Source organism: Cucumis sativus, chromosome 6 (assembly GCF_000004075.3).
Source record: "Cucumis sativus cultivar 9930 chromosome 6, Cucumber_9930_V3, whole genome shotgun sequence".
NCBI lineage: Eukaryota > Viridiplantae > Streptophyta > Magnoliopsida > Cucurbitales > Cucurbitaceae > Cucumis > Cucumis sativus.
The window spans coordinates 77,301-100,214 of NC_026660.2; the positions used below are offsets into that span (position 1 = coordinate 77,301).

Consider the following 22,914-nt stretch of genomic DNA (forward strand, 5'->3'; position numbering starts at 1 on the left):
ATCTTTGGAAGAAAAACAAAACCATCGATGCACTCAAAATATAAAATTATTGCTTTTGAAAAATTTACGTTATTTAAATCACAAAATCCAAAAATCTATCTATTTTTCTTTAACTTAATTATCAAGCTATGCATACCAAAACCTATAAAATAAACAAATCAAATATAATTGAAGAATTGAAAGCACTCAACCTAATTGCGAGATCAAAAGCTATCTAATTACTTTGATTACACCACTCTTCATTATCAATTGGTAAACATGGCCTAACTTCAAATGAGGAGATTCTTTTAGCAAGACAAATTTTCACATCATATTTGAGATGGGACGGGGAAATGAAGAAAGCAGAGCTGATAATACATTTGGAAATTTTCAATTGATTTTAGTAAACATCAACACGGCACAATGAAGAAACCCATTAAAGAAAACCACCAATTACTACATCAGAACATTGCCCAAATAAACGAAGATAATTGCGATAACCAAGAAATACCAAATAGCATCTTCAAATCAAGTAAACCATGGGACTTTTTTTTTTTCTTTTCCTGAGACCAACCGAAAACATTCCAGTATACTCGTTTTTACTATATTTCCATCATTTGTGTTGAGACCCGTTATTGAGGAACGCATCTTCTTTGTCGAGCTGCAGGGCTTTAGGATCGAGCGGAATCGTTCCCACGGTCAAAACACCAGAAGTTTCAGTATTATAGCCGTTAACTTTGATTGGCATTGATCCTACAGTGACAACTTCAGTATGATTTTTGGAATTTGTATCACTAGCAGCAGCGGGTGTAGTACCCCCTAGAGGATTTTCAACCACTTTCGGGCTTATTTCAAGTGATTCCATCTTCAATGTCGATGCAACGTCAACTTTTTCTTCGGCATTGGATTTTGGATTTTCCTTCACTACCACAGCACCAGAATTACCAGGGTTTGAGTAAACCTGCTGTTCGGCTCTTGAGGCTACATTCCTTTCCAACACCCTTGGACCATCATTGGCCTTGTTGAGATTCTTATCCTCTCTCAAAGGCAGCTCAATAACACAATTTAGCTGTCGAGTATGATCTAATGCAGGTACAAAATAGGGACGCTCGAGCCTTCTAATAACCAACCGCGCTTTCTCTTCTTGCATGATCTTCTGACGGTTTTCATAATAAATGAAGTCGTCAAGTAAAGAAGTCTTTAATGTGTGGCTCTTGAATAATTTAAGCATCTCCAGACCTTTTTTGAGTGGTATCTGCATATGAGAATATAGTTAGTTAACATATTGTTTCAAGACCGCACAAATCAATTTCATTTTCTGCCAATCCCACAAAAGTTGGAATACAGGAGGAAATAGAGAAAGGCTAAGTTTCTAGCCACAAACGAGTATAATGGCTATCAAACCAAATCTTCAAGGAACAAGCCATCAAACTTCCCAAGCATTGTCACTAAATTGCGCTACTAATTTGTAAACTGATCAAACCTTTTTTTTAACAGAAAAAACAAAGTATGAATGAAACTACCACCAATGGAGGATAAGAAAAGATCGCCAATTGTAAATTAAAAAGAAAAAAACTATGGCGTTTAAAAAAATGTGGACATGAAGCATTAAATAGAACCATGTCCATTAAAAATAAATAATAAATAAAACCCAAAGATGAGTTTAAAATATCCACTCCTTTCTCTCTTTCAACACCAAAAAGACCAGAAAAACTGATGAAATTTAAACATCCAGCTAGAAATATAACAAAATTTTATTTATATCATTTCTTGAATGTAAGACAAAAATAGAACAGTTTCCATATCAAATAAAAAAGGCCAAGTCACGAGGTTACGCTTGCCAAGCAAAGAAGTTCGAACAATCCACAAGACTATGAATGCAGATACAACCTACCACAGGATGACAAGATATTCAAAGCACTCCTAAACAGAACATAAGAAAGTGGATGATATGCCACAGAATTAATCAAAACATTCAAGATAATACTTTCTGTAAATAAAAATACAACTGAACTGAATAGAAAATAACAAAGCTACTTACCTCTTGGGTATCTCTGCTGTTAGTAACAGGTTTGTTTTCATTATTCTCCAAAATGACGTGCCTAAAGTTGTTGTTCGGCACATCTTTGATTATGTGCCACTTAACGGGGAAACTTCCATTCCACTTATCCTGCTGCCAAAAATCCATATCCTTGTTGAAGTCTACAGGGCCAACCATCTCTGCTACACCACAGAACTGACCACTTGCATTGACCTAAATAGAAAATAATAGTAATAAGGTTTCTTTTTTACAATAAAAAAAACTAAATAGTTACACTTCAAGGCAAAAACCCAATACACACAACTTTGTCATGAAGTGTAAATATTATCAACATTGCCATTTTTAACAATTCCCCTAATGATAATAATAGCTCTCAAAATAAAAAAAGTAGCATATAATAACATGAAATCTGAAAAGAAACAATGAACTTACAGAGAAAAAAAGGAATACGGGACAGCTTCTTGATTTTGCTGAAACTATTCTCCGAGCATCTTCATATGCAATATTGAGTTTCTTATTCCCGTTGGGAGTAGACGACCAAACATTATACTTAATGCTCTTGTGGACATCATCCTCACTGTAAGATTTTATTACAAAAAATTTTGCATCCGCGTATTCAATAGGAAAATCATCTTTGTTATACTGATCTGTGTAGATAATAATGTTTCCATCTGCATTACCATCTCCAGCCTTGGTTGTGTAGGCTTTCAGAGCCAGTTGGGCTTTAGATCTGCTGATTCTAGGACCTCGATTCTGCTCACTTAATGCATCTGAACTAGCATTTCCACTATCCGGAACTCTACCAACTTGAACCTTAGGCTGAAATTTAGCGATCGCAGCCTGTCCATGAGCACTTGATCGAAAGTCAGAAAAGGCATTATTGATAGGATGAGGTCCTCTAAATTGACTTTGTTGAGAAACAACCTTTCCATTTGATATGTCATCTACTGGTTGAATTGACCCATAAGCACCCCTACCCTGTAAGCATAATTTTTAATCCCAACAAGTTTCATTAAACGCTGAAGTGAAAAGAAAATTGCATATGCACACAATGCCTAATACATAAAACTAAATGAATAGATAATCTAAACAAATTAAATAAGAAAAGGCATTCAGAATATTCCTTCCAAGTAAGCACAAAAAATTACCATCAACAAAAGAAAAACAATTAATTTTACCTGAAAAACACGTGATGAAACTGATCCAGCATGACCACCAGCAGAAATGCTAGCAATTGTTCCACTTTGCTTACTTGGACCAACATTAGCTCTTGGCACTTCTGATAACCTTGCCAAAGAATTTCTCTGGTCTAAAGCAGGTTTGGAGTGGTTCCTAGAAAAGCTTCCAGAACTCTCATTTTTTTGCATTCTTCCATTTCCATTAGATCTATTAATTGAAGGGTCAATCAAGTCAATGGAACTATTGGGGACAATATCCGGCTGAAGAATAACAGGGACATAAGCAGGAGAAGTAACAGAGCTGTCATAAGAAGGAATGGTGTAAAACTGTTGGGCTCCTAGATATGGACCATCTGGTCCTATCATAGCACCATGTATGTAAGGATTATACGGATTGTATTGAGACTGTGCATATCCATAGCTTGGCGTATAATATACATAAGATGAATTCTCATTTTGAGCACCCTGGAACAAGAGAGAAAAATGAGATCATTAAAACAAAGCTTAAAAACAATAAAATAGAAGTGCAGATATGTATTATTACTCACCGCGTACTGGACATCTGGACCATCTATACCAAAAATCCGAGAATGGTCCTCCCATTCGCCAGGTGATTCAAATCCTATAACAGTCAAGACACATATGAGTCATCATAACATCATTTCAATTGCTACATCATATGTTCACGAATATTACCTGTACAGTAATAACCATAATTGGCGGCAGTAGGATAATAAACACCCTGATCAAAAATAAACTCAGGGTTGGCTCCTTCATTGTACATGTTTTCACTTGGCTCAAGAAACAGATCAATCAAATATTGCTTGACTCAATGCCTCAAAAGTGAAGTCAAGATTCAGCGAATCTAGAGAACTTCTGAATCCAAAGCAAGGCCCAAAAAGAGAACAAAAGAAAAAAAAAAATTAGAAGTTGTATTCAAACGTACTCTATTCAAAACAAGCAGAAATAGAACACACACCCACTTGCCATTCCAATTCCAGAATACAGTAACTAGGAAGCGACAAGGTTACCGAGCAACTCAATTACAGACTATGATATCTGACTTCGTGCAATCAAGAATCTGACTCCAATGATGATACTTTCAAATAAAGGTCTAAAAAAGAAAATGGTCCTACTCCTACTATTAACATAAACATCCACTAGAATGAATATAAACTACTTTCCTGATAGCAAACAACAAACAAACTCAAATGAACAAATTCTCTTCATAACCAACAAGCGAAGGTCAGAAGCTAAGGAGAAGAAGAGGGCAAAAGTAGGTCGTTAAAAAAAGAGCAACTAACTAGTTGACTAAGCATCCAGATTAAAGACTCATGCTTGACTCGAGTCCCTGAACATCAAAACCTGCCGACAACTAAAACTAATTAATACCACCATACTGGAATCTAAGTCAAACATCGACTTGCTCATCCAATAACTCAAGGAACACAATCACGTAATACAAAACAAACAAAAAACCAAACCCCAATTGAATATGACAAGAACACAGCTCAAAATCTAAACATATCGAGTAAAATTCAGCCTCAGAACAGAAAACAAATAAATTCAAACTCCCCAATTGGTCATCGAGTAATCAAAAATTCATAAACAAAACAGAACATGGAAAACAAAGATTAATTGAAATTTGAAAAGAAAAAAAGAAAAAGGGGGTGGGAGGAAAGAAAAGTGAAGAGAGCAAGGGAGAAAGAGTGAAATACTACCAGAGAAAAGGTGATTGGAGCCATGGAGGAAAAAGAAACCCTACAGCAGTGGAGATTGAGATTGAGAATTAAGAAGAAGAATGAAGGAGACCCTGCAACATGGGAAGGGATGAAGAAGAAACCCTAAACCGCGAAGGGGGAAGAAGAAGAAGCAGGAAGAAAGAAAGGAAGGAAGGAAAAAAAGGGGGGGAATTTGGAAGGGCGGTATTTTGCGTGTGTAAAAGAAAGCACAAGCAAGCGACGCGGAAAGAGGAGATTCCAAGCCTCTACGCAGCGTATCCAGTGCTTCACTAAAATACCCCTAATGACTTTTTTTAATTACCATATTGCCACTGCTGACCAAACGGCCTGGGCTCCATCGAACGACACGTGCCAAAAGCTTATTGACTACTAGATGTATTTAAAGTTTAGAGCAAATATAAATTTGAGATTTTTTTAACAACATATATTATAAAAAACAAAAAAATTAAAAAGTTACATTTTAAAAGAAAATAAATTTTAAATTAATAATTACAACCATTTAAACTATTTATTTCAATCCTAAATTTTTACTATATATTTGTTAAAAACTTTTTGAATTGAATATATTGAGGAAAGTTGAAATTTTAAATTGATATGATTATTAGTTGAAGATTTAAATCGATATAATTAAAATATTCAAAAATATAAATAGGTATTTATCCCAAAAAAAAGAAAAAGTTGAAGGTGGGAAAGGAGGTCTAGAATTAAGTACAAAACAATGGAATTTTCCAACTTTTATTGTAGCCTCTCTTTTTTGTCTTGTTCAGCAAGTAAATAAATTGTCTTCAATAAATGAATGACACGTGCCTCTCCCTCTTTTTTCTGTTTGTTCTCAATAAAATCAGGTTTTTTAAAAAACAATTCAAAATATATTATTGTTAGGAGTATCCATGTACCATAATAAATTTAAAATATATTTGTTAAGAATATCTATCTACCCTCAAATCCGTACCTCTAAATAAGGTAAATTTTATTATTAAAGAAAAAAAAAGTATAATTTAGAAGTGATCATCCATTTGTTAGAGTTCGTTTTTTTCACAAAAATGATCATAGTAAGTTTAGTAAATATTCTAGTGAATGAGTAAGGGTCTATTGGATTTTTTTCAAAAATTCTCTTATTTGAAACTTTTACAAACTTTGTAATTCTTTTTATCCCTCTATAAAAGAAAATTTAGAAGATAAATAAATACTTTATTAGAAAATATTAGTGCCCATATGTGTTTAACTCAATCTTTCTGGAGGAGAATAAAGTCTCAAATATCCCTCTAGACATTGGACAAAGAAGGCTTAAAGAATGAGTAATGAAATTAGCAAAGGGAGGAATAAAATTAAAGGTTGTGTGGGTATTTATGGTCCAATCACCAATCTCCTCAAAAATAACACCACGAACTCATATCCACACCACAAACCCTTTTGGCCTTTTCCATCATCAATTTAGTTTCACTCAAATCTCTCTCAAACTCCTCAAATTCATTTGGCCTTCAACCCAAGCGGAGGAACTCGCATCTTCCAACCAATGATATGTATATGTGTATACGTGTATATCTATGTGTATATATATATATATATATATATATATATATATAAATTTTAGTTAACTACATGTTTTAAGAATTGAGGGATAAATGTACATATTTTAAAAAATTAAGGGCCTGTTGTTTGTTTTATTTATGTTTTTAGATTTGTTCAGCAAATATATGTTTGATCCATAATTCATATTATGTTTATGAAAACTATTTTCAAATTTTGTGATCAAACCAATAGATATTATGATTTTTTTTTAATTTTTATGTTTCCAGATTTAAATTTTACATTTTAAAAGCATAATTATATTAAATACTGATAAAAATATTTAGAAATACATTATGTCATAAACTCCAATTCATTTTTTTCAATATGTACCATGTAATGTGTTATAAAGTATATAATAATACAAAATAATAATCATATAAATTTTGTGGATTAAATCACCAATTTAGTCTTCATAATTTTTAAAAAATATAATTTAGTTTCTACAGCTCATAACAAAAATAAATACAATTTTTAATTTAATAAAATCATAAAAAATAGTCTCGCACGTAAAAACTATCAATGAAACTTGTCAAATCTTAAAGACTACATATGACGTTCTATCAAACTATAAGTTAAACTCTAAGGGGGCGTTTGACCCTCACACTACGAAGGAGTGGAATCTGCTTCATGTTTGTCTCAAGGGTTATTATAATCCAATAATTAAGATTATAATTATTCTATTTTTTTTCTCATATGTCACTATTTTCCACCTCCACATCTCTGTGTCACTATTTTCCACCTCCACATCTCTGTGTCACTATTTTCTCACTCCCATTTTTCACTATTTCTAACTTCCCCAAGTCTAGATTATAATAACTCTTACTATAACAATTTGCACATCAAACACATTATAATAAGTCACACACTCTTATAACCCACTCTAGCCCCAAACCCCCTAACTCTTTTAAAACAATAGAGACTAAAATTGAAATATAACAAAAATTTTAAATATAAATTAATTAATATTATACTGTCTAATAAATCTTATTGGATAAGTAAAACTAGTTTTGTGATTTATAAATATATATTATAAAACACATTTAAACATTTCTTTTTACTATACTCCAAGTTTTTAATCCACCTATCTAAAAACATAAAATAAAATTGAATCCTCTCGTTTTTATCTACCAAACAAACCTTAAGTAAAAAACATGTACACTTTTTAGATTTAGGGACTAAAAATTAAACCATGTGCATTACCCATTAGACCTAAACAAATTGCAATGAATAATTGAAATAGCAAAGGTGGGGGAATAGGAGGTAAGATAACAACGGGGAGTTCAAATAAAACCGCACGCCTCTATTAGTATAGAGCATTCCAACATGAAGGAAAAAACGAAGATTCGAGTCCACTCCCAACTCCAACTATAATATTCATATCATAATATGATGGGGAAAGAATAGAAAAAGAAGAAAGAAAAAGGCAAAACGTGGAGCCGTGTAATTCGCAAGTTTTAATTGAATATAATACCCAAATTGGGTTACGTGATTAAATAAATAATAGATATAGATTTATTTTGAACACTTGATTAAAAGAAATTTCCTAATATTTTTCGTGGAGGAAAAACACAATGTAAATATGTTTTCGAAATACTAATAGATTATAGATGATAGATTTAATTTGAACAATTGAAAACATAAGGAGGAAAATTGTGATATTTTTGGGTTCTAAATAAACAAGGCCGATTGTGACTGAGATCTATGCTCCATACTCCAACTTAAAAAATGGTTGGCGTTCCTTTACGCAACTTTCCACCCAAACTACGACCATTTGAATTTTTATTTTTCTTTTGATAAAAAAGGATAGTAATAATAATAAATAAGATGAAGAAGATATTTTATTCTAAATAACAATTTTGAAAAATACTTACAAATTCAACAAAATATCACATCTATCATAATAGAGGCATATACCAATAGTAGTGGTGATAATTGTTATTTTGCTATATTTTGTAAATAGTTTAGTTCATTTAACTATATTTAAAGTAACCTTAATAATAATGATTCGATAAAAATAATTTTTATCAAAAATGAAAATTTTGACAAATTATTTACAATTCATTTTGTCAAAGGTTCTTTTTTTTTTTTTTTTTTTTTTTTGACAACTTTCCATAAGAAAAAAATGGGGCAAGAGGAAAGATCTTTTATCTTATTTTCCTTCAATATATAGAGAGACAGTCAGGCCAAAAAGAAAAATCCCATTGTTAATTTGTAAAGTAAGAAGCTTACCAATATAATGCATAGATATCGAATGGTTGATATGGTTCCACGTACCATGATGTAAAGATCCAACGGGCATCAACTTTGACCTTTTTACTTTGGGTTCTTCTCTTCCATCCTGGAGAATAAAACCAGTGTAATCAAAAGAACAACAGATCAATCAAATGCCTATTGAGTCAACTCGAATAAATAACCATTCCTTAAGTCGACCATTCTACAGCTCAGAAGAAGAAAAATCGCATATAAATAATTAAAGGCTTCAATCAAATACATATCACGTGAACCTGATCAAGAAGTTAAGGGTTCAAATTCGCACCAATCTCAATAAATAAATAAGGAATAAAAATAACATACAAAGCACATATCTATAAATTAATGCATAAGAATATCAAGAACACTTCCAAAACTGTTGCCATTAATTCTTTTTCATCCAGGCTCTAAATTTTGGCAAACTTCCCTAATAAGCTTTACCCAGACAGTCGGAGAAACGCAGTATAATCTGGATATGCATTCAAGAATCTCATTGGGAGATCTGACGGCCACCCCTGTCCTTGAATCAGGATGGGGTGATATTTCTCCAATAGAGTGTATATGATCCTTCCCTCATCAACCTCTTCAAAACAACCTGCATTTCACCATGTTAGAATTTCAAGCTAGTACTCGAAGTATTACGAACTCGATGCGTGCTATCACACTTAGCAAATCGTTTTGAAGACCTTGAGTCAAAATAATAGGCATCCCAGGTAAATGACTGGTGATTTTGAAAGTAAGAGAAATATAGGGCATGTAAACCCAAATACAGCATAAAAGTTAAAAGGGTTTAAACTTCAAACACGTGATGTAATAGTGAAGAAAATTTGGTTTTTAGACAACGCATTTAGTTCCCCTTTATACCATTGGGTGTGTTTAAAAGATTCCGTAAGCTATTGAATTGAATATTAGAATAATGATGCAAAAACCATCATGTACGTGTACGTGTAACTGCATCATCTAGTTATAAAAATTAGGCTCTTAAACTTCTTCTACCAGTGCTAAAGTTGAACCCTCAAACTTACCATAGTTATAAAAATTGGAATCCTAAATGATAAAAATTAAACTTTCAAACTAATACAATTGTTACAATTTCTAAAAGTATGTTAGTTTGAGGATCCAAACACTTGTATAAGATTGAAGGCTCAATTTTTACAATTAAAAATTTAAGGGTACACTTGTAAATACCACCATAGTTTATTACAGTTTTCTCTAGATTAATAATTTTGAAATTGGAATGACGCAAAATAATAGCAATTATAGAATAGAAAATTCATGTTGTGTTGTTTCCATCAAAATTAAGAATTAATTATGTTAACAAGGTGCCGACCAATCTAGAATAATATGTGAAGATAAAAATCTATTCTAGGAATCGGAGAGCTTAGTTTCATTTGCAATATGTAGATGAACTTCAGTTAAAACCATCCTAGATAGATGTCCTCCACAAGTTATCAAGAAAATAACATTTAATACACTAAAATAGAATTATACTTACCCAATTCAATATCCTGATCTTCATCTTCCACATTCCCCTCTTCAATAAAAGAAGAGTTTTCCAATTCAATAGCTGCTTTAGCATACCTATCCAGAAATTCTTCTTCAGTTTCTTCAAGCTCATCAGCATCAGAATCCTGAAACACATCCGAATGTGTTGGGGACGTAATAATTAATGACAAATACTATTTGTGGGAGTATGAGTATATGAAGTATTTAGCACACGTGTTGACGTCAAACCTCATCATCCTCTGTTTCGTCACCATCGTCCTCCTCCTCCTCTTCATTTTCGTCAGATTCTTCTTCCTTTTCTTCTCGCACTTCTTTCAGCTGTATTGATGCCTCCATCAATGAACCAAAGCACTTCCACAGAAAATCGTCTCTTGGCTTCCCTAACTCAATTATTCGTTCTAACACCTTGGCAAATGTCATCACTGAATAACAAGAAAAAAAGAAATCTCACTGGGTAGTGTAAGTTTAATGTGAATTCTGAACAATGTTATATTTGAAAATAAATATTTTTACTATACTATTAACATAAAAGCTCAAACAACAATCAAGAAGGCAAACTAAGAAATTAACTTGCAATGGATAAGTAAAGGTCTAAACTGTCGAAAACATTTTGGTATTTTGATTTCTAAAATGATTTTCAGAACAAAAAAAATAGCAGAAAATAAAAATTATCATCTTCGTATATTTCTTTCATGTTTTTGTTTAAATTTCCCATCTATATAAAATTGTTAACTACATAACTTCATTCTAACATGTTAAAATTAAAATTAAAACGAAGAAAAAAAGTTAAAGGAAACTAAGACACTTTCCTACTAGTTCGAAATTAACAATAGAAAATAGTTTTTAAAAAGTACCACTTACAATTACATCCAAAGTCCCCCTAAGCTTCCAGTAGCAACGAGAAAAACGTTAACTTTAAAATGCAGGAGCATACCTTTCTTTCTTTCTTTTTCTTTTTCTTTTTCTTTTTTTCAATCACGCATAAAAAAGACACTTCCATTCAAAATTGTTTCAGGGAATTGGAGACATATTTCCGAGCACCAATATCATATTAGAGATAAAATCCCTTGCTACCGTCATAAGTGTGCAACCACTTAGAATTCTATCTTACAATTTGACCAAGATGGTATCATGAACTGGTAACCAGAACAGCCAAAGTTGCAAAACAGATTAAGAAAAAAATTAAAAATTAACTGCTAGTTGTCTCAATCCTACGATGAGAATGAGAAATTTGACAAAGCCAAGTTGGTGCAAGCAGACACATCAACATGGCTGAGAGTTGGCCTTTAGACTGGGCATGTTCAAGAAAAAATCATGGCACCGCACAGTTAAAAAGTGCTGACCGTGACACTAGTTGGTTGTACACGATTTTTTCCAGCCCAGCATAGTGATCCAACCACAACTTACGGTGTGGCAAACTTTATTATCATTATTTAAATATTTTTAGCTCTTTCTTATGTTGTTTCGTCGGGATGGGCAAAAAAATTGGTACAACTCAGGTAGGAGGTTACTGGTAAGTATAGAAAAAAGGTTTTATTTGTGATAAATTCAGAAAAAAAGAGGTAGGGAAAGCCACTGACCAATCAACTTTATCTCCGACTCCGCAGACAGACCGGGTGCAAAAGAGCTGCTACAGAGATAACCCAGGGCTGAGACCCAGACAGTGAAGCCTCCTCCATCAAACTTCTCCAAAATTCTTTCTACAGTATCAGGATGACAGATATAGCATGTTGATATGGAAAGCAGTAAAGGCTTCCACAATGCACTGGGTTTGCCTTGGATTTCCCTAAAACGGGAAAATGATGTCTGACTAAATGTGACTACTAGCGACTCCTTAACACCTTCCACTTCAAATGAGTAATTTGGAACATTCAATAACACATGAATACACGAACAAGCTTTCCATGTAGCAGATGTATATTTTGAGATTGCCTGATTAATGAAAGCTCCAATGTTTTCTACAATAGACCGTCGAGGCACTGGTGGAGCTGGAGGAGATGGTGCTGACTTCACAAAAAAGTTCTTCAGTGCATATTTGCTATTTAATCTAACAACTTCCATAATGCAATTAAAGACTGAGAAATCCTCTGACTCTTCCCAAGAATGCCAGTCAGCAATAAGATCAGCCCAAACTGATACTAATTCAGATATTTTAAGCTCTACAATAGTATTGCTCTCTGTAACAGACAACATGATGAACTGAAGCAACCTTGATGAATGATCTATGCATGATGGAGGGGGCAAGAATTCCCGATCGTCATCCATTTCCTCAGACTTCTGAAAAGTCATAATGAGCAATAAATACAAAGTAGAGCAAGACAAATAAGAAATATTGAATGACACTCTTCACTCTCAGTTACTACCAGCCTAAACTTAACCAAAGTTTATCGGTATCCAAAATAAAGAAATTGCGGAATCTTTCATTTTTATGCCTATTGCTTATGAAAAAAAAATTATATATACTATTTTTTCTTAAACGGAGACAGACCTCTTTATTAATGATAAAATATGAGATTTTAGCTTAAAGCACAAGAGTTTATGTATGTTATTGATAGACCAATAATGTGTCTATTCGTGATAACTTTTAGTCAGTTATAGACTATTTTATGTCTATTTTTAGGAAACAAGACTTTTCATCGAAACGAAAAAATACTAATCCTCAAAGTACATCAATGTCCCATGTTTCCCATGATTATTGCATGTGAACTCTCGGTGTTCCAGTCATTTTGGTTCTCTTCTATGTATGACACACATTGTCTCCTTTAGTCATTCTCTACAAACTACTGATACTGATGTTTCTTGTCTCTTTAAAATTCTTTACTAAAGTCTCTGTTTTGTTTTTGTTTTATTATCTTCTTCTAAACTTACGGAAGAAGGCAAGACTTTGTGAATCCAGAAACGACACTTTCAAAAATCTAAGGAAACAACCAATTTCCCATTCTTGGACAGTACACCAGCAAACAACCAATCAAGGTTAATGCCATGAACAGATCATTATTTCTCATCAAATCTAAGGAAGCTTATGTGGCTGATTGCTGGTGTACTGCTACTCATTCTTGGAATTTGGGCCTTAGAAGAAATATGCTCGACAACGAGATTGCCAATGCAGCCTCAGCTTTAGAAATTCTTCACTCGTGGGCCCCCACTGAAAGGAATGATAGTCTTAAATGGATTCCTAACATAAATGGCAACTTCACTACAAAATCTACTTTTCTTAACTTAACTAAGAGATCTCCCAACATTGTCGTTCCCTTGATTCGTCAGATTTGGAAGAATAAAATCCCGAAGAAGGTGAAGTTTTTCTTATGGTCGCTTGCTTACAGAAGCCTCAACACCCATGAGAAACTACAAAAAAAAATTCAGAACACTTTGCTTAGCCCCTCGATGTGTTGCCTATGCGCTAAAGATGAGGAAACGTTGGATCATTTATTTCTACATTGTCCCTTCACAAGAAAAGCTTGGTACACTCTGTTTGGTATTTTCGATTTGGAGCTTTGCCTTCCTAGCAAGATTGATAGATGGATGATTGAAGGTCTTAACTTTAGAGGTTACAGCCCTAAAGGAAACATCTTATGGAAATGCGCGACGCGATCCCTTTTGTGGAGCATTTGGAAAGAAAGGAATAGCAGAATCTTTGACGATAGATTTAATTCTTTTGATTCTTTTTGGACTGTAGTTCAACACACAGCCTCTTGGTGGAGTACGAATTACACCAAACACTTTTGTAATTATAGCCTTTCTATGATTTTCAACAATTGGAAGGCCATTATGTCTTAGTTCCTTAGCTTCTTCCGGGGAGGGCCCTCTCATCCCTCGCCCTTAGGCTGTTCTGTTTTGTTATATGAATATACTTGTCTCTTATCAAAAAAAAAAAAAAGAAAAAAAAAGAAAATCTAAACTAGAAAATTACTTCCCCGTAAAATAACAAGGCAGTTAATAACTAACCAATGAGTACATGGGTGCAAGCCACGCCTCCTGCAAGAGAGACGAGAATGACCTGCTGATTGTGGCTTGATCAGATGTTGACCGTTCATATGATGCATCTTGCTCAATTTTCTCAAGTATGAAGTTTTCCCAAGACTGAGCCATCACTGATAAAGCTGCAAACCCATGTTCAACAACCTGTGCAAATGTTGAATTGAATATACCAATGCTAATCTCATTTGTTGAAGAAAAGGTTACTTTATTGACAATTCAAAACAATTTGAAACCTGAAAGTGATAAATATTTTTTAAACAATGAAACAATAAATAGAGATCAACGAAGGAGATAAAAGCATGAAGTCAGAACTAAACAAAATCAATGAGCAACAGACATTCAAACCATGGGCTATTGTATCAAAATAGGGTGAAAAATTAAGTTTCCTTTGGTAGATTTTGAAGATTGTCGAGACCAAATAAAATAGTTTTCGACTAAGAAACAATTTCATTCATGGTATGAAAATAAAAAAAAAAAAAAGAGAGGAACCCCGGAAATAAGAATTACAAAGGAATGATTTGAGCATAGAAAAGGTACAGTGCGAAATAATAGGTTTTGTATATAACATGAACCAAATGAAACTGTGCAGAATTAAAGAATGGGATCGAACTAGACTTTATAATTTCAGTCCAATTGGATCTCTGCACCTTTTAAAAAAAATTTACTCACTTTCAGGCATTTTTCCTACACAGTAGTCAACCTAATTTTATAAAATTCAAACCTATTTACATACTTCAAAAAAAATGACTAATGTGGTCAACTTGATTCATTTTCGTTCAAATTAACAAGATTACTTTCACAGTTTTGAACAAACAATTGGTTTTCAACTTTGTTCTCTCGTTCAAACATACGTACCCTTTGGGAAATTATTGAGGTTAGTCCTGAAAATATGAACATCAAATTAGCAAAAAAAGAATTTATTCAACTCTAACATAACAACAAAATCTTAGAAAAATTTATGGCATTTGTCTATTCCTGGATAACAAAAATTTCTGTGAAGTTGCATTTATTTTTTTAATTTCCATGATGCTTTTTTTTTTTAGCTCTGTTTCATATTAGTAACAACAATGATCAAATAAAATATAACGGTGCTTCTTTTTTAAAATAGAACTGCAATTATAGCAATAATAATAGTAACAATTAAATAAACCTCACGGGAGACATTGAACATACTTGAGGCCACGGCTCCAAATTAGGAGGTATACTTTTTGAGATTGCACCAACTAGAGACAAAACTACGTGAGGAATATGGATGCCAATGTTTTCATTTCCTGCTTCCACGATGGAACTGAGAAGCTGAAACAGAATAGAGTTCTCTTCATCATCTTGGCCAACCCCACCTATTACAACTTGAAGAAGAGGTAACCACTCAGGTGGCAAGTAGTCATTCTGAAGAGAAAAATATAGAATCCTGGTGAAAAATATGGGAGAAAAATAATATAAAGTCAAAGAGATAATCCAACAAATTTGATCAAGCGGCCTACTTCAAGAAGCTTGGCTATTGCTCCAGCAGCAGAAACTCGCACAGGGTAAAATGAAACTTCTTTATCAGGCATGGATAATGCCTTAACCAATGAAGAATATGTTTCTGCACAGACCTCCTAAAAGAGAGTCAAAGTTAGAGGACGAAATGTGGGACTGGATTATGTCATCAAAAAATTCAATTCTCAATATGGCAACAATAAAGGAGTGAAAAAAATAGAGAAAGTGAATTTTTTGTTTAAACTTGCTTTATTGTAACAATAAAAGCAGGGATAATACAAGTAGCACGAGGGCTTGTAATATCTCACTTCAGGCAGACAGGATGCAAGCTCTCCAAGGACCCAATTTGAAGAGGCAATCAAGTATGGCAGGCATGTTGTCATAGCATATAGAGGCAACACCCTCGTGCGGATTAAAAACGCCACGTATCCAGGTTGTTGCTCCCTTAGAAACTGCAACACAGAGCAATCCAGAGGCAGAATTAGATATTATAATACAGATAATTCACACTTTGCTCATGAATGTAGAAGCCAGGAACTACTCCTTACATCAAGCAAGCCACCATACCCAATTAGCACACCATAGTAACTGTAGTCATTGACAGACAGGAGAGTTAAAATGTGTTTAGAGGCGAAAAATAACCAAAAAAAATAAACAATGGAGGTGAAATCTTAGATACAATTTTCAGAGCTGATGATAAAAATAATATGAGAAAGTAGAGAATAATGATAGAAAAAGGACAGATGAAAATGGAATAATCAATAACGCAACATAGATATTGTATCAAGATAAATACAGAACTCATAAAATATAAAACAAAAAGTGAACAACTCTGAGGCTCCAAAACACTACCGCCAATATTTATTCAAACATTATTCATTTTGAGGATGAGGTCAGATTAAGAAGCAAGGCCTTTTTTTTGTTGTTGAGAAAAGGATACCACATTTTTAATTAATAAGAGATTAGAAGCAAGTGTGACTCCAGAAAACAAAAGGCAACCAGTTGCAGGCAGGTTGTTGAATACTCACGATGCTTGTTCCAACGGGTAACCATAGCAGAAAAAATAACCATCATCATCATTTTTAATCCAAAAAATTATGTTTGAGACAAAAATATTTGAACAAAAACAGCACAACACAAAAACAAAATTTTGCTGATTTTATAATGCTTCAGTTTTTCTAAATTAACTTTTTTAAAATTACTTCATTAGATAATTTTAAAAGTCATATTATTTCAATTGATATATGAAAAAGATGCGAGGTGGAGAGTCATTCAAGAGACTTCCAAGACAAGGATAGGGAGTGGAAGAGTTTCTTGTTCAGTAATCTTTGCATGGCTACCCTGGAAAATTCATGAAAGGCAATGGAAAAAATATCACGATCAATGACCGGGTGGAGTTCCATGGTGTATGTTGTGCAATGTGCAGCATAGGGCATGCAGCTGAGGGGTATAAAGGCAGCTACGGTTGAAGGTGGGAGGGAGGAAGGAGGAGAAAAAAGAGGGGAGAGCATGAGATCACTTTTCAGATAATACCCTCAAACAACTCCTTAGATATCTTTTGATTCTTAGAAAAAGAACTTAAACAGGAACAAGAACTAAAAGTGCACAAGAATAGAAACTTAGACATGCGACTCGAAACAAGAACTCAAAAATTAAAAGCTTAGAAAGGTTTGATAAAAGCAGGACATCTGCAATACAGATTCTGAATGGAATGCCCTTCAAAATTCTTGGAGAGAGCACCATGAAGAAGATTTTAATCGAGCTGAGTAAAAGATGGATGAATAATGTCTTTGATTGATATGTAGAAATGAAAGGATAAACAAGAACAATTTTCCAGACACTTTTCAAAACAGAAAATAATGGAAATTAACTTTAAAACAATGTCTGAAAAGTATTTCTAGAGAACACCCCCCAAACAGCTCAGATATTTTTGACATGGAATAACTAAAAAAATCAAATAAAAAGTATGCAATCCAAATAGGCAAATAATATCTAAAATGTAACATTTATTGAGCAACAGTCTTTAAAGCACTACTTCACTCAGCTGTCTTATAGCAAAGCATCTAAAAAGTTGAATCTACACATCCAATATTTTCATATGAAGTCCATTTAAAGTTAAGAAGCAGGGAAAGAAAGACTTAGATTCCATTCAAGCTTGCAAGACTTGAGTGTAAAATGACACAGTAGATGTTCTAGTGCAGACCCTTTTTTTAGTGAAAAAAAGGCCATAAATAAGATTTCTCTTTAATAGTTGACTAGAGTGTAAAAGAAAACTTTTCTTTAAAACAAAGCTCACCGATTGGTTTCTGTAGACATAATAGTAAAAAGCAGCATAAGTAGACAGTTTGGGTGGCACCACGTACCATAAGTAACAATTAGTTCAGACAATAGTTATGTGCCACTGAACCAAGAGCTCACGCTTGTATGAAATTAACAAATATTCAAATCATGCAATGTACTAACTAAATTGGAACACCAGACTGCATGTCAACAAATTTACCTATTTACAATACTTGTTTGGGAAGCATTTGCATCAGAGGGGATAGAATACTTCAAAAGAAATGGAAGAACAACCAACTCCCCCATAGTAGCACATTGATTGTTTGTTCTTTTGTTGCCTTTTTTACGCTTCGATGAAGCTGAAGAACCATTCGTATGGGTCACTGTGGGAGGCCCCTGTAGGTACTTGGATTAGACTACTAGTAACACTTAATAAAAGGAATGGCCCACACATATTGCATCGTAAACTAAACATAACACAGGTATCAACCTTTGACATTGCAATCACGCCGAGCAAGTTTATTGCACTTTTCCTGGCCGTGTATAAATCTTCCTTCCAGCCCGAAACCTCTTCCTATGAAATATAAACAAGCAAAACTTATGAAATAATACCCAATATGAAGATCAATTAGTATGACAAATTGACTTTCTTACTAGGTCAGATGGAAGATTCTTCCTTATGTACTCATCTGGATCCTCTTCCCACTCATAAATGTCCTTTTTTAGAGATTTGACACAAAATAAGATAAGTTAACAAACTCCTGAGTCCTGACAATGAATGGATTATAGAGAAAAATAAAAGCTTCCTCCAAACCTTTACCTTCTCATTCATTATAAGTGTTGGAAATATTCCAGAGTGTATCAATGTTGAAAAATGCGGAGAAACCAGCCTCCACCCCTATTTAAACATAAATGATAAGATCCAATTAAACCCTCATCCTGACCAATCATACTAGCCCCTAACTGAGTTTCCATTTCGCTAAGGAAAGAACGGAAGGTATAATCAATTCAAAGAGTTAAAACATAGAATTCATACTCGGCCTGTCTCCAGAACATGGGAAATTACATCAAAGGCTAGCGAAATAATCCTCTCTGATAAAGAGTCGAGCTTCTGCCAAAGGAAATTTAATGCTAATGACTAAGAACTGACAAAACCCTATAAAGTGAGTCAACATATAAGCAATTAACTGGAGGCATGCTAAAGCATCAAAACTGTATGTTGAATATGAAATAAACAAATAGGAAAAAATCAGAATAATTGCTCCAGAAAAGAGGGAAACTTGTCACCAGCATACAATAAAACAAAAGAAATAGAACTTTGTATAGATATTTGAAAAGTCGCAAAATAAAAGAATTTACAGGAAATCAACCTATCAATAGTTAACAGCAATAGAAGAGGAGTACATCATCAAGAAGTTGTATAATGTTTGATGTGCATTCACATCTTTCATCCCAGTTAATGGTTTGCATTGAGTGTGTTAGCTTCTCTCATCCGTCTTCAACAAAATAGGCTTATACATAGAGAATCAAACTGAATTTTATCTTCAATGTTTTTAATGGATAATCACTCCTTCCAATAGAAAAGCTCACATCGAAAAGAATAAAACGATACAAATAATTGCAAAAATCTATAGACACAAATATCCAAAGCAAGGGTTAAACAGCTACAGAGCGAACCTCCTCCCAGTATCCCTCCACACTCATAAAGATTCTATTATTTCTTTCAATCTAGATGTGCCCCATAAACAAACTGTCTTCAATTGGAGGATCCCAGTGCCCTGTGGTCCTGGGAGCATGCAGGACAAGAATGCATCTTATGAATTGGGGGAGGGAATTTCAATAGCCTCCAAAATTGAAAGAAGGCCTACCATGAAGAGTTAGAGAACCAAAATAAACTACAAATTCTCTTCCATAAAACAGAAGATGGATTAGAACCGTTGACATGGTTTCTTGGTAAAAAAGAACACTCACTAGATATAACCACATTTAGGCCTATTTTGTTTAACAAACTGAAATAGAATAGTACTTACATGGGCATTTTTGCTATAATTCACAATATTCAAGGCACATTTTATGATGTCTGGCATCAACCTGAAAGTGCAAGGGAAAGATAAATGTGAATGGTAACCAAGAGTAGTTGAATCTGAACGTAAAGGACTTTAGGGTAATTGTATTACTTATCAGTATGCTTTCGGTGTCGGGTAACAAAGACGCAGAAAATAAGCAGGCTTCTCTTTGTGGTTTTCAACCTGCTCACATTGCCATACTCTGGGGAAACTGCAGTCTCAAATTTAATAGAATCTAGAATGCCAATTAAATCACGGCAAAACAATAGAAGCAAAGGCACCAAAGCAGAAGGCATATGTGACCTTACCTGCACAAGTAACAGCATTATAGAGGCAGAAATGTCATTCCCTCTCTCATAGTCTAAGTAATTTTTAATTCTTACTTCGAGATTCTAGTTTTATAAAATAATGATAATAATAAATAGCAGACGATAACAAACTTGAAGATACTTATAAAATTAGAAAAGAAAATGGGTTAAGCTAAAGAACAAGTACTTACACAAAAGTAGACACATTTGCATGCTATCGAAAGAATCTTATCTATCTCAACTTCCCTCCCATCTGGGTTAGAAATAGCCTGTGTGACACCAGAAACACACAATCACACGCAGTTATATTTTGCTTGGGGAAGCTGAGATTTACATGGATGGGTAAAGTGTGTCGAACCTGTTCAACAAGACGATGGAACACAGCTAGTAGGGAAACAATAATTGTGTTTGCAAGTAGCTCTAACTGTGGTGGAACGGGCTCTTTAGAATCTTTGGGATTCAAAAAGTACTGCCAAAATAAACGATTGTTTAATTTGTTAAGAAAACCTCAACTCACGTTGTAAAACTATGTAAACTTCAAACTTCCCTAGACTTCCATCAAGCATTAAAGAAAACACTCAAGAACTATAAATCAAAACATCAAAAAACATATAAGAGGAGTATTAGTTCAGAGTAGGGAAGTTATACACTAAAACGTTGCAGCACTTACCATTGTTAATCACTAATTTGTTACCTAAATATCAAGTAGAATAGTAAACATTGGAGTAGAGGATAGAAAGAAGGAACGGTACACAATAGAATAACAGTAAAAAAGAAGAAAAATAATCAAATGTAAAAAGAAATAGTAAGAATTTTGAGCTGTCATGTGAACAGAAAAAATTGCCATCTAATTGTACCAAGACATTAATCATTGACCAACTTGTGAGTTTATAAAAACTATCTTTGGCCAACCATGTAATAGGATGGCAGTTAGTCTATCCATGAATTTGAATGTTCAATAAACTGCTGAAACGAAATCGCGTACTTGGAAAGGTCTGCAAGTTGTACAGAGAACAGATAGGACGTTGATTGCATTCAATTGACATTCAGCTCCGCTGCTGGCAAGATTGCTGTTTTGAATTGCAGAGCAAAGATCAGACACAAGTTCAGGCCATGAGTTTTGCTTCACGAACTCATTGATCACTATGCTATGGAACTGCCAGAACATTATAAAAGAGATATAAGAAGAAGAAGAAGGAATGCATCGGCAAGATGGTACTGATGTGTCCCATGAATTAAATATGGACATGCAAGAATTATAATTACCACTTCGACCAAAACTTTTAGAACCTTTGGTTCCGCTTGGAACAAGGCTCTCAGCAGTTCGTTTTTGAACCCCTTGCTAACATTTGAACATGGAAATTCTCCCTCAATATTTCTTCGACTCAAATTTTTAAGGTAAGCTGCAGCGGCTACCTTCTGACCTTGATCGTGATTTCCTACATGGAAGGGATGAACAGCTCAACCTTAAAGTGGCAATGAAGTTCAAGTGAATTTGTTTATTGCAATTACCCCCACCCTATCCCAAACGGCACTAAGCTTAAGTTTGTGTTTGAAGTTTTATAAGCACCATGAAATTTAATTAAATCATGGTGGGAAATGTGAAAAAACAATTAATTTAAACTAATGTTGAGTGCCTATTAGGTAAACATAGAGTTCCATCTCAAATCTAGTAGATAATGGGAGAGTTTCTTCGTCTTCTCAAAATGGTCCCCTTTTGAGTTTAACATTTATGGGTTGGATTTCATTTTTTATTCTTTTGATTGAAATCACATTTGGTTTTCATGGTTTTTAATAATAAATAAGATAAACATAAAATTTCATCTCAAAACCAACAAGTAATGAGATATTTCATCTTTCCAAATATTGAAACTTCAACTTATGTAAATGGTCAAATATTTAAGAATTTAGGAAAGAGAGCCTTCAGTTCACAATCAATTGAGTCCAACCAAAGGTTGATTCAGTTTAACATAGCACCTCCAGTATACACCAAAGAGTACTCGTGCTTTTCCCAGCATACTACATTCATCCTCTTTAATTACTAATCTGATTCCGAATAAAATCAAAACCCACGTGTATTTCCCCAACCTCCGTTTCAAAAAAACGCAAACTACAAAACATACATCTGAATTCTAGACCCACCAATCAAGCACTGAGATCGAGTTACTCCTTTACAGTAAAACCGAACAAGATAAAGCTAAGTAGTTTAGCAGCGACAGGAAGCAAAGGAACTTGAAAAACCCATTACCAGAAGCAATATAGAGTAAAGCAAACGGAAGCTCAGGATGAGAAGATAGCTGATCGAGAGACTCGGTAGCTCCATGGACAACATGCACGTCATTGCTAAGCGTTTGAGATATAATTTGAGCAATTTTTGCAACATCCATGAGTCTCTAATTCTGTGAAGATCGCACCCGTGCAACTGCTAAACATGAACTCGAATCAAACACATGGGACGAGCAGGATGTAGAGGGGGGCAGAGGAAATGGGAGTGAACAAGGAGAAGAGAGAGAAGAAGAAAAAACGCGGGAA

At 34.0% G+C, this 22,914-nt stretch overlaps 2 protein-coding genes across 5 annotated transcripts; both read right to left on the bottom strand.

Moving 5' to 3' along the window:
* Positions 1-333: 333 nt before the first annotated feature.
* On the bottom strand, positions 334-5,168 carry LOC101206750 (YTH domain-containing protein ECT4). Of its 3 annotated transcripts, XM_031887190.1 has the most exons (8): positions 4,920-5,168; positions 3,895-4,074; positions 3,747-3,820; positions 3,199-3,663; positions 2,945-2,998; positions 2,453-2,860; positions 2,021-2,233; positions 334-1,234 (listed from the first exon to the last, which is right to left on the bottom strand). In XM_031887190.1, exons 2-8 carry the CDS (start codon positions 3,980-3,982, stop codon positions 593-595), a joined length of 1,944 nt encoding a protein of 647 aa, XP_031743050.1. In that variant the 5' UTR covers positions 3,983-4,074; positions 4,920-5,168; the 3' UTR covers positions 334-592. The 3 variants fall into 3 exon arrangements, with proteins under 3 accessions (XP_031743050.1, XP_004138522.1, XP_011656321.1); XM_004138474.3 differs by having other exon boundaries at positions 2,453-2,998; XM_011658019.2 differs by having other exon boundaries at positions 2,453-2,998; positions 3,895-4,071; positions 4,920-5,110.
* Positions 5,169-8,903: 3,735 nt separating this feature from the next.
* LOC101205180 (importin beta-like SAD2 homolog) lies at positions 8,904-22,914 on the bottom strand. Of its 2 annotated transcripts, none has more exons than XM_031887178.1 (21): positions 22,631-22,914; positions 21,649-21,821; positions 21,368-21,538; positions 20,741-20,851; positions 20,574-20,651; positions 20,186-20,382; positions 20,039-20,099; positions 19,045-19,119; positions 18,829-18,906; positions 18,663-18,725; positions 18,499-18,582; positions 18,229-18,404; positions 16,277-16,316; positions 16,037-16,180; positions 15,731-15,847; positions 15,420-15,635; positions 14,214-14,390; positions 11,849-12,542; positions 10,497-10,690; positions 10,258-10,393; positions 8,904-9,357 (listed from the first exon to the last, which is right to left on the bottom strand). In XM_031887178.1, the coding sequence occupies exons 1-21, from the start codon at positions 22,767-22,769 to the stop codon at positions 9,200-9,202; spliced, it is 3,282 nt and encodes a 1,093-aa protein (XP_031743038.1). In that variant the 5' UTR covers positions 22,770-22,914; the 3' UTR covers positions 8,904-9,199. The 2 variants fall into 2 exon arrangements, with proteins under 2 accessions (XP_031743038.1, XP_011656322.1); XM_011658020.2 differs by having other exon boundaries at positions 11,849-12,545; positions 22,631-22,913.